The 12,241-nt window shown below is 43.8% G+C and overlaps 1 protein-coding gene across 1 annotated transcript; it reads left to right on the plus strand.

The window, feature by feature from the left end:
• Positions 1 to 24: 24 nt before the first annotated feature.
• Positions 25 to 9,903, plus strand: FBXO48 (F-box protein 48). The gene is made up of 2 exons (XM_082306911.1): positions 25 to 457; positions 1,886 to 9,903. The coding sequence occupies exons 1-2, from the start codon at positions 146 to 148 to the stop codon at positions 2,045 to 2,047; spliced, it is 474 nt and encodes a 157-aa protein (XP_082163037.1). The 5' UTR covers positions 25 to 145; the 3' UTR covers positions 2,048 to 9,903.
• The last annotated feature ends 2,338 nt before the right edge of the window (positions 9,904 to 12,241 follow it).

Genomic DNA, 12,241 nt, shown 5'->3' on the forward strand with positions numbered 1-12,241 from the left:
TCGCCTTAAAACCCCCCGCCGCCGCCGCGGCGGGCAGAGGGCAGGGACATGGCGGCGGGCGGAGAACCGGCCCCGGGTGCTGCCGGCCGCGGCCGCCCGCAGAGGCGGCGGCGGTGACGGGGGGCGCCCTCCCCGCCCCGAGGCGATGGAGGGGGAGCGCCCTGCCGCCGGGGGACCCGCGCTCCTCCCGGCCGGCCGGGAGGGGAGGCGGCGGGGGGGGGGAGGAGGAGGAGGAGGAGGCCCGGCCGACTTCGTGGCTCTCCTCCCTCCGGAGGTCAGCTCTCGGATTTTCAGCGACCTGGACGTTGAGAGCTTGTGTCACGCGGCCGTGACGTGCAAGGGCTGGCACCGCGTCATCGAGAGCAACGACGGCTTGTGGAGGCACCACTGCTTGAGCGTGAGGGCTGTCTGCCAGCGGGAGATCGACTGCGATCGAGGAAATGGATATTCCTGGAAGGTAAATTTAGCATCAGCGGCGTGACGTCAGCAGCGTCGAGGCTTCTGGGATTGGTACTAGAAATATGTAAAGAAATTACATCAGCACATCTCCTCTGTCCCAGGCTAATGGGAGAACTGCTGTGATCACAGCGTGGCTCAGCAGTGCGCCCCAACAGCTGGGCATCTGGTTAAATACACAGAGGGATGAAGGCAAGGCTGTCCCGCGTCCTACCCAGGACCACATCTGGGTGGCCCGGCTCACCCCGTGTGGTCCTCACACTGCCCCGCACCGCCTCAGCACTGGTGTTCATCGCAGCGAAGTCTGCACAGCCCTAACATGAAAGAAAGCCCGCATCCCAGTAGACAGGGCCAGCGGGGAGAAGACAACGTACCCCAGCTAGGCAGTGTGCGCTCTCTGGTTGTATTTCGTGGGAATAGTTCTGCTGGCGAGGAACGACTTCCCAGCAATTCATCCTTGGGTCGCTCTGCCTTAATACGCCTTGAGCAACACACATCCAGGAGAAAAAAAATGGGGTAGAGCAGAGGAAACAAGCAGGAGCTCGGAGGAGCTGTTTTGAAACTCTCCCCACACACACTCCCAGTTACAGCTGCTCTGAGGAGTTAGGAGCTGAACGTGCTGGAAGATCTATCGCTGTCAAGTCCAGCCTGCAAGCTGAGGTAGATCAGGAGAGGAGTGGTGTCACTACTCTGGACCAGCTAGAGGATGATCCTCACCTCATTTTAGCTGGTGTGTTTGAGAGCAGGGGTGCGGTGGAGGGGTGAAAAGAGAAAAGCAGCAGAAAAAAAAACAAAACAAACCCAAACCAAAACAAACAGTTCTGGACTCACACATTTCAGTAGAGTTGTTTCAATATGAGGCAAAGCCATGAGCAGGTCATGGTTGCCCTTGAAATGTACAGCTCTTACTACTCTTGTACAGGAATTCCCAGAGCTCCGATTCTCCTTTTATCTGGAGGGGATTTGAAGTAGAAGCAACAAACACACCAAGTCAGCATTTTCTTGCACTAAAAGGTTGGCTGAAGAGAAGAACCCAGCCAGCCTGCATTAAAAGCCCAAACAAGAGTTAAAGGTCACTACCCAAATAGGAAGAGAAAGCGAAAGGCACCTCTTTTAAGGAGTATGGAGGAAGATTAATTCCTGGTTTAGGGCTTTCATCTTGACCCCCAAAGAATTGAGGCGAGAAGCAATCCTCCACCCCACTTAGAACAGAAAAGTTGGAAGTAGGCCAAGGTCTGCTTCTTGGCAGCAGTGCACCTTCCTGGGCTTAGCGTCTAGATATCCAAAGACACATTCTTCAAATGTGTCCTTCACATTCAAAAATTCAAATCCTTTTTCTAGCATCACTATTCCAATGCAAAACTTACTTGTATTGAATGCAACTTAATCAGTTCACTTCCAAGAGTTGAGCTGTCTGTTTTTCCATCAGATCACATTACTGAGAAACTACTGGAAAAGCAAAGTGAAGCAAGAATGGCTGAGTGGGAAATACAGCAACATTCCTTCACAAAGCAGCTTGCCAGAGAAAAGCATGTATCCGATGGACGTCGACACATGGGGAGAAATCCTGGAAGCAGAACTTGAGAGATGAGAAACTAGCACTGGTTCTTGCAACTCAAGAACCTTCTATCAACAACTCACAGACTGCCAAACTGTAAATATTTTTCTGTTCAAAATCAGTTGTGTTTGCAAACATATGATGAAAGCTTCCCCCCCCCAAAAAATAGTTATGTCTATTTTTTTATTTGCACTTTATCTGATTAATTTTCTGTAAAATTCTAAATAAGACTAAATATTCAGTTGTAATTTTATATTTGTAAATTTAACGTTCTGCTGTATTGTCAAAAAGATGTTGATTGTACTTTCAATTTGCACTTTTTATTTTGGAAGAGATGACTTTAAAAAAAAAAAAAAAAAAAGCGTGTTTGACTTGAAGTGTATCATATCAGCAGCACAACACAAGAGCCCACAAAGGAAGGCTGCGGAAGGGCCAAATCCAGACATTGGGAAGAAAAGAAGAGGCCAAGGCAGCCACCTCAGGATCAGCTGAACATCCCCAGCGCCCATCTCAAGGGACAGAGCCCTCACAAGGATCTTCTCTGAACCTGCACCCCCAGAGCTGTTAGTGCTCGGGGCAGCGCTGCATTCCCACTGCCCGGCTATGGGACTTCTGGATTAGGGCTCACAGATGCAGGCAAGGGGCAGGACTGAAGCAGCCACGTAACTAACAGTCTCTCTGCCACTAGCTGTGCATTTTAGTCATTTGCATGATGAGGAGTAGAGCAAAATTTACTACTTCAAACAAAATAACTCAGATTACCATATGAGATAACAGAACTTCATATATTTTTGTAGTCAGGCTAAAACACATTCAGAAATCCAGTTTTTTCCTATATGAGCATCTCCCATCACACAGACCCTGCTGTACCAGCGCCAGTTTCTGGCACAGACTTTAAAAACCGCTGCTAGTAAAAGAGGAGATGCCTGTGACATTACTCAACATAAAAGTGACCACAAAATCAATTTATTACAATTCTGTTTGAATATGACCTTTCCCTACCTACTTTGCACTAAAGAGTAAAGTGGGAAAACCCTGGGAAGGTCCCTATTGCTTGAAGTATTCCTACAAAATTCAGTCACCAATCTGGGACCAGTTTTCTATAGGAAGACTTCTACCATGCTTATGAAACTTAGTTAATATGAAGTGATTTCAAATCAACTACTGCGGACTTTGGCAGAAAACCTTCTGGCAACAGAAGGGCCAAAGTGTCCCGTCATAAACGTGAGGTTCAATGGCGCTAGATCAGGCTCCTGTTAGACACAGGAGTTTACTTAAACGAGGTCCAGCCCTTACCTTTAACGAGGGGGCCCAATAACACTAGATGGAGCAGTAGAGCAGTTTTGCTCTGAAAATACAGGCCACAGTCCTCTGGGCTAAGACCCAGTAGCGGTTTTTGTTTGATGGTGCTGGTGATTAAACAAACCATTAGTTTAAACTTCCTTCCAACTTACGCATTTTTGTTTTCTCACAGTTATTTAACCATTGCAGAATATCTGGTGAAAATACCTAGTATTTTTTACTCCCTTTTATTGCAACTTTCTGGGCTTACAGGCTGTTCGTTGTAGGTGCCAGTATCTACAGGCCAAGGAAGAAGCACAACAGCCAGGTGAAACTGGTACTTCTAAAATGCTTCCAAGAACAGTATGTTAGCCGATCCCTTTTCTAGTTTGGAGCATTCAATAGATCTCATCAAAACTGATCCACTTCCTTCAGCCTCATACATTTTCCCCAATAGAACAGGTTTTCAGTTCCGAAGCACCTGTACCTTTTCTAAATCATGAGTAGCATATCTAATTGAGACAGCTTTCTCATCAACAACATTGTGTGACATAATGCAATGACTGGAGAATGTTTCTTACACATCTTTTGCAATTTATTCCTTATAGGTAAGTGTTAGTCCCAGGATCAGGACCCCATTGCACTAGGTTTTATAAAGATATGCAACATCTCCCTTTACTGCCAAGAGTTAACGCTGTTCTTGTGGGATGACTGCTACGTTAGCCAAAACAGATGCAGTACCCAAAATTCACTGATGCTTCTGCTATCACCCCGCTGCCAAACATGGCTGAAGCGTAACTCAGAATAAAGAGCATTGCTAAGTATGGTGGGTGTAGCACAAAGCTCAATGAACTGCAAACACTGCTTCCTTTATTATTAGCTATTCTGCTCTAAGACTATCTAGTTAGCTCAAATTAAAAAAAAAAAACAAACCCAAAACCAAACCACACCCAAGCACAACAGTTTTTCTACGAAGCTGCTGCCTCACTCCCTGCTCACAGTATCTTTTACCCTGAATTTAAGAGAGCTAGAAGTGAAAAAAGTGCATATAAATTAATAAAGAAGAAAATAATACTAGCAGTACATTCTCATAACCTCAGGAGTGCCCAATTTACTAATCCTAACACAGGAAAAGTGCACAATAATGGATCTAGTCCCTCACCCAGCCTCCTCCTGTTACCTTTAGTCTCTAACTCCCAGACATTTATCCCCTCTTTCTGCTCCTTTCCTGCCCCTCAGTGGTCAGTTCTCATATATTTGTCTCAGGATACAATTTTTAAATAGAATAAATATTCTGGTATAAATCCCGACACAGAGTTGTTTCACTGTGCACTTAGCTGTAGCTTTTCCCCATTCTCGTACGAGCGTAGGAATCACCAGTATCTGTCGTGCCTCTACCTCTGTCCAGATCAAGTGGCTGTGCCTCATTAAAAACTCAGCTATGCAATTAGGCAAGGCCTGGATCTTTAAGCCTGGAGTAGCAGTGGTGTAAGTTTCTCATGAAAAATCTATTACTGAAAGAAAAAACCAAGTATTTAAGTACAAATTCTCATGAAAACAAAGCTTGCTTCTCCTCCCCACTCTGAGCCCCTCCTTTAAGGGTTTTAATTCCCCCTGGAGATTTCATTACAGCAATTCTGGCCTTCTGTTCTACCCTCCTCTGGCCCTGCACCACCTACTCAGGCTCCCAGCTCCGCTGCAGGCTGGATGTGCTCTCTTCCCTTTGAAGACACCCCAGCAGCATCCATCGCTCCGAACAGTGGCACTTCCTACACCAGCTGGTGTGGGCTCATCTCTTTCCCCTCCTACCTGCAAGCAAAAACCACCGAAATGCCAGCAACAGAAAGACCGTACTGGTGCCTACATCAGTGCTAATGCGTAGGTACCCTTCCACAGAGAGCGTCCTCAGCAGCTAAGGCCACACATATAAAACCCACCTACCATGCCAGGACATGCACCAGCTAGCCTCACACCTAGGTGACTAGTGAAACCATTTTTCCGCTCCAGTGCCCAGCTCTCTTACCCATAAGTTCCTGAGGAAGTGGAAAGTTCTACTTTAGCAAACCCCACTGACCTTCCCACGACATTCACATGCCAGTTCTACACTCTTGCTCTGAAGGTGTCAGCTGCATAAAGGCGCCCGAGGCACCCATCGCCCAGGCATCCCTGGCTTTCCTGCCTTTCACCCTTTCAGCTTTCCTAAGACAGAGGAGACCTTTTGAAAGAGCACATGAAGCGTGTGCGGTGCACAGCAAATAGGATGTCCTCTGCCCACACACCCCAACTATGCAACACAGGCTCAAACCAGCCAGGGTTCTGGGATGAAAAAAAAAGTTCCCCTGCTGCATAAAACGTCCCATGCTGCTGCACACAGCTGGACATCAAAGTGCCCAACACCGAAGCTCAACCTCAGGCCCCCTGAGGTATTTTATTTCTGCATTTCCAAAACCACCTGTGGTATCAGAAACTTCCTTACGACTACGTGGTATTGCAGTGCTCCATTTTTGAGGGGAGGAGCTGACAGTGTGGCTTTATTTCATCATGGTGCAGGATGTGGCTTTGAGCCATTACTATTAAGAGTCAGACTAAATGAAAAAGAAAGCACGACATGTTTAATCACCACAGACTTTTCTTCATTAGACCACTCAAATTTCAAAGCTAATTTTGTCAAGAGAAATGTTTCTTCTGATAGGCAGGCACTAACGTTTCATGTCTCTATCCTGTTCATCTCCAGAAGGTCCCAAGTGACAGAGTTATCCCAACGGAAGACAGGACAGTCGGGCTCAGGACTGGGATCAGCTGCTTCAGCCTGCGAGAGCTGACAGGTAATAAAGGCATACAGATGGGAGGATTGGGGGGATGGTGGTGGTATTTTCTCTCCAAACGAACTTGCGTAGAGGCATATCAGATTCCCAAGAGCATCCTGACACTTTGCGGTTGTTTTTCAGCATATTGTTGTTCAGAAAAGTCTGTCCCCAAAACCATGGAAGAAATCACCTACTGCATTTAACATTGAGTCAGCGGCAGCTTCTGATCAGCACAACAGTGCTAAGAATTGGGGGTTGGTGGTGTAGGTTTGTTTTTTTTTTCAGGCCTCAGTGCTAAGGGCTAGACCTACTTCAACTACTCTGGTAAACCAAAAAAGCCCAAGCTACAACTGTGGGTAGAAGTGAGAGAAGGAGAGAAGTGATGGACAGCAAACTCAGAGGTCCTCAGGGACCTACCAAGATGATCCCCAAGAGGCCAATTCTATGTATCAGGAGAGGTGCCTGCAGCCACCTCTAACTCCTCAGAATTGTCATGTCCACCACCACCACCCACATCCAGCAGCTGTGGACTTACAAAGCCGGGGGGGGGTGGTGGTGGTGGTGGTGGTGGTGATAAAAAGCAGCCTGGTAGAGCATGCAAATCAGGTACAACATTAGCCTTTTTTGATTCACATTTAAAAATATTATTAGAATGGCACATGCTGGGTTTAATGCATGGTCCTTAAAAATCTTAACAGGCAAAGGAGCTGCTGCTTGCCAATATGGGAGTGTTGACTGCACAGGCTGTTTTTTTTGCCGAGATGCCAGACACTTCAAGCTCTACACAAAGACTTCTCCAGATGTCACAGGACACCAATAGCCATGAGATAATGTATTAGCCATAGCACTAAATATTGCTTTTAAACATCTCCATGATCTCAGAACACCAAATACAAAAGACCATAAGATGCTACCAGCTACTTATTGGAGGATTCAACTTGAAGGCTGAATTGAAGGTATAGGTTGAGCAAGTTGGGAACAGAGGGAAAACTTCAAACCAGCCAACCAGCCACCTTAAGCCTTTAATTGTAACAGGGGAAAAAAGAAAAGTTGAGAAAGGCAAAATATTTTTTGCAGCAGTATCTTACAGCTAGCTGATAAATGAAGTATGACAATACCTCATAAGAACTTTACTCATCTGTTCAATTGAGGGAATATTTTCAATAGCTTCCACTATTATTCCATCACAATATGAAGAACAAGAGTACTGTACAAGTTTAGCTAGGAAATCCTAACACCTAGGTTTCGCAAGATACAGCGTATAGCCATTTGACAGTATGGCCAATAACAGAAACGTGCCTCAAGTTTCATCTAGTGTGGCTGACCAAACTAATCAGCTTTTCTAATGCACCTTTGTATTTGAACATCACTAGCCTGTAGACAATTTTATCACTAAATTATGCTGCTCTTTTAAAGTCATTCTAACATGCAACTCTTATCAACACATGTACTTACAGATAATAACACTGGGCGTTCCTCATATGCTTAAAGAGGGAGACTATAACAGCACTCAATATCCATAAGTAACCAAACATCTATACACAGCGTGTAGGTATGAGGAGATGAGAGGAAGGTTTTGCTGCTCTAGAGGGGTGACTAAAGACCACGTGATATGTTGTTGCACATCTAAAATGCCACTAGGCGTTTATGTATCTGAGTTCCACTCTATGAGGCCTAAAAAGCAGAGCCACAGGCTCTCTTTTTAGATTAGGACATTTAGGTCAAAACAGCTTTAAGGAGGAGGAGGTGGGGTGGAGGGAAGAGGAGAAAGGGGAAATTGAAGATGTAAATTGGGAAAAAAAAGCGCCTTACTTTAAATAAAAATATTAGTGTGTCTACTTTTGGATTTTTTTAGATTTTTTTTTTTTTTTTTTTTTTAATTAAACTAGTGGATCCCCAGTTCCTCCTCCTCTCCCTTGATCACTCTGGTTTATTAAGAGCCAAGATTTTGGTGAAAAACATACTGAAGGCAAATTCTGAAAAAATTACTAACATAATTTCCCTCCCTTTCAACTGTTGGAAGCAAAAATCCATCAGTTTCATCAGCATTTGCCTTCGATTCCTTTCCTCCCTCGTTCTCAGTCATCTTTTAATGGGATGGAGCAAGACAGGGAAACCTGTTGTCATCTTAAAAAAAGCAAGAGTCTATGCAAGGAAGGTGAAGAGTTTTATTATACCCTGTTACACTTATAATGGAAGTCCAATCAAGCATGAAAAGTGGCATCTTCCTCAGCTTTCATACACAGTTTTACTCTCCCTTCAACCAAACTGAAAGGAAAAAAAATTAAGCAATCTACAAGAACCAGAAACAAAGTGTGGAAAGCCACAGTTTTGGTTCTAAATGCAAAGCAGGAAGTCCTACGTTCTAATCCAGGAGAAAAAAAAAATACTTATTTTGAAACGAAGTGAGAGACTTTATTTCAAGAAGCCTCACGAGTAACAACAAAAGAAGAACCTTGTTTTCAGTCAGAGACTCTTCAAGGGTGTTTTTTGTTTGCTTGGCTTGCGGATCACCAACCCGCCATTTTAAGAGGTAAAGCAGTTCCTAAAATACCTTCAAAAGGTGATGAAGTAACCACATTCAAATTATTCTTCATGCATCAGATTCAGACTTCAATTATATCATCATCCCACACAACAAAAACAACTCGCAGATACAGATAGCGGCTCCCTGCCACATTAATTTTGCAGATCGGCCAGGACTAAGTCTCATTCTCATACTGAAGCGACTTCCACAGAGCTGGCAAAAGACACTCTCCTCTTTCAGGCTCCAATCCAGCGGCTGCTGAAGCCAGGTGGGAGCAGTGCAAAGGCTCCACATTGCAACAAGGCTCCCGTGAGCAGCTGAGCCACGCGTGGTGGGCGGGCAAAGTCTACCCAAAAGGCACCAGCGCTTTAGCAGTCAGAACACTGATCCTGCCTCAGCCATTTGCTTTTTAAGTCGTCTTTACGTTCCTTAGTGTCACACAAGTAACACAGAAACATATGAGGGAGATACTCAGGAACCCCACTCCTAGGTAGCGGAGAAAGGGTTAGAAAGCAAGAGAAAGACGCCTTAGTCACTGTCAACATTGGTCACAAGAAGCAGGCCTGAGATTTCCATCCTGTGTCCTGATGCTAAAGGGCAAACATCTGACACTTTATACACTGAGAACTGCTCATCTGCCAAGCTAAATAATATAACTATGCAATTACTTAATCGTATAATTGGGAAGAGATCCTCCAAGCCAGAGGCTGTGTGAACAGCCTTGCAATTTATTTTACCCCAGCTTTCGAAAAGAACCTCTTGCATATTGTGGCATATTATTAACACATAAGAGCATATATATTCCACTTTTATTTACTTTAGGACAAACTCAACATAATATATTTACTTAAAAATTATTCAAGTAGGTAGGCTAAAGAACTTGGTACTATTTATTGCATAGCACATACAGTTTTCTCAGGCTGCCAAAGTTATCAAACCCAAAAACTCCTCCAAGAGAAGTGTTTGGTGAGAAGAAAACACATCCCCCTGTTAGCCAGCAGGAAACCCAAGCTGGAGACAGAAATCTGAAGCCCATCTTCAAGTCTTCTACTGCACACAGAAGCTCACGCTGAGCACGGTAAAATCTCTGTACATCAATGAGAAGACTGCTGTTCACAAGCAAAAATGTGCACTTTTCAAAACGCAAACTGAAGGCACCCATAGAAATACCGACTACCTGCAACCAGCAGAGGACTGTTATCTACTCATTTTGCTTTTTAAAGTTCCTCCTATAGTCTCCTACAGTTTTAAAACGTACAAACCACAAAAAAACAACCCAACCCCCCCCTCCCGCCTCCCCAAAAACCCCCGACCCTACTAAAACGTTTCTGTCCCTCACTAAAAACGTTACTTAAGGGAAGCCCTCAGGATTCTTAGTTTTGGTGCTACCCAAGCCTGAACTCAGAACAAAGGGAGTCACATTACTAACAAGAAAAAATGCTTATCCAGAGCCCTGTGAAGCAAGTTGTTTAAACTTCAAATAACTTCTGAAGTATTTGAGAACAAATTAGGAAAAAATAAAAGGAAATAATTGGTGTTTAATATTTGTAATAAAGTGACCTCTTAGACAAAGACAGAAGCGATATTACTGCACTAAAGAATTATCTGCAATGTTGTAAGACAAACGCAAATAAAAACTCTGTCTAAAAGAGAGATCTGACAGTACACACTAAATCTTACCTCAGAGGCCTTAACTAGTTTTTTGCTCTTTACGAACAAGCTTTGCTTAACAATTCCTCAATAAACTGTTCTATTACTAAAAGCACATTTTCAGCAGATCTTTAACACTTTCTGTTAACTATTCTTTCAAATGAAAAGCAAAGGCAGCACACTGCAAAAAACAGCACCAAAATAACTACATTTAGCAACAAAATAACACTAGCCTTACCCTTCAGAAGAAAGCTGCAGTGCAGGAAAAATAAACAGCTCTTGGAAACCACTGCTAGAGATTCATTAAAACAGAACTACCTCCATATGCAGTGTTTATTCAATTATAAGAAGAAGAAACACCTGTGGCTGAAAGCTTGTCAGGCAGTTGCAGTCCTCATGGATGTTATTTTTTCAGTGTATGTGTGTGCGGTTTGCTTTGTCCTGTTTTCTTTTAAATCATGAAAGAAGGAGCTCCATGTCTACATGGGTGTTTTTATGGCTGCATGGTTAACAAATGTTCCTGAAAACCTGAGTGCAATAAGCAGGCAGTCAGCATTCCAGGGGAGGGAAAACTGCTCAGTGTAATATGTGCGAAGTCAAACATGAACCTAAGAGGATCTTTATAGTAAATTATATCATAAAAGTCTTACAGTAATTGAAGATTATAAATATAGTCCTTATCCACAATGGTTTATTTTGCTGTCCTTTAGTCTATCAAAAAAGATTAATTCATGTTATAAGTAAAAAAGGAACTGATATTGATGTAGTAATTGCTAAGTGCGTAAAAGTGTGATTTAAATAGTTAGGGGGTGAAAACAGATGGAGGAAGCATGGCACATGAAGGTCTGCTCTTCTGTTTTTCCTCTTTCAATTAGTAGCTCCTTGTACTAGGCCTGCTCTCTCCTCTCTTGTGCTAGCATTCAGGATACGTGCCTCTTCCCTTCCATGCCTTCAGAGTAACTAGGCTGGACTCACAATCTACGATAGACTTGTAATTGCTTTTTAACACTGAATTCCCTTGGACAAGATCTATTTAGTATCTCTAGAAATTGTAGTGATGTAAAGCTAACCTTTTTTTTTCTCATAAACAGACATCTGTTACAGTGGTCCTCACCAGCTTGTCTCAACTCCAGTAGCTCTCTCCTCAGTGACTTTCCTGACTCAGTTCAAGGGTTGTGACAATTGTCATCATCTCATGCGTGATTCCTAAGGTCAGACTGCTGGTAGCAATCAGGTACCTACTTTGATTTTCGAAAGCACTGCCATGAGTTAGGAAACCAAATGTCTTTGAAAACTAGCCCCATAATAACCCTGGTCCCCAATTCGTCCCTTGTGAAGAGCTTATCAGAGAGAAAGGTCTGTGAAATGTATTGTTTTTCTTGTCAGGCCTTGTCTCAAAGTGGACTAGAGCACATTCGCCCTGGAATGTAGAGCTAATTATTGATGTCAAGAAATGCGTAAGAACCTGACTAGAAGGAAGAACAGTTTGGAGTCACTCCCAGTACCAGTCTCAGGCAAATGAAAGCATTTATAGCAGGAAATGTAGGTAGGGTGGCATCAGACATAGACTTCCAGTCTTCCCGTTTCGGCCAAGAAGCAGAGACACCTACAAACCCTTGTGATCTAACTTCAAAGGAACTACCTATGAGGTTAGAGACCCTGTTGGTATAGTCCAGTACAAACATCAGAGCTCTTCCACAAATACACTGACTAGCATCATCTACCGGAGAAAATACTGTTCATAGGTGGGTAGCTGTACCCTTGATTTGGCACAGGGAAAAATGACAAGGTCAAAGACTGGCAAAACCTTTCTAGTTGTATTAAAAATTGGCAGTTGCAACCCTCCTTTGATAAGCTGGGCAAGTTTCTGTTGTTTGGTTGTGTGGGGTTTTTTCCTATTTTCCCATGCCATAGGGTATTTTTGGGTTAGCAAGCTCTGAAAGCAAAAATATGCAGCAACCA

Source organism: Platalea leucorodia (assembly GCF_965183815.1).
Source record: "Platalea leucorodia genome assembly, chromosome: 3".
Lineage (NCBI taxonomy): Eukaryota > Metazoa > Chordata > Aves > Pelecaniformes > Threskiornithidae > Platalea > Platalea leucorodia.

Coding starts and splice junctions, on each gene's coding strand:
- FBXO48 (XM_082306911.1), top strand. CDS start 146: ATGGAGGGGGAGCGCCCTGCCGCCGGGGGACCCGCGCTCCTCCCGGCC. Junction 458..1,885: donor GAAATGGATATTCCTGGAAG/GTAAATTTAGCA, acceptor TTTTTCCATCAG/ATCACATTACTGAGAAACTA.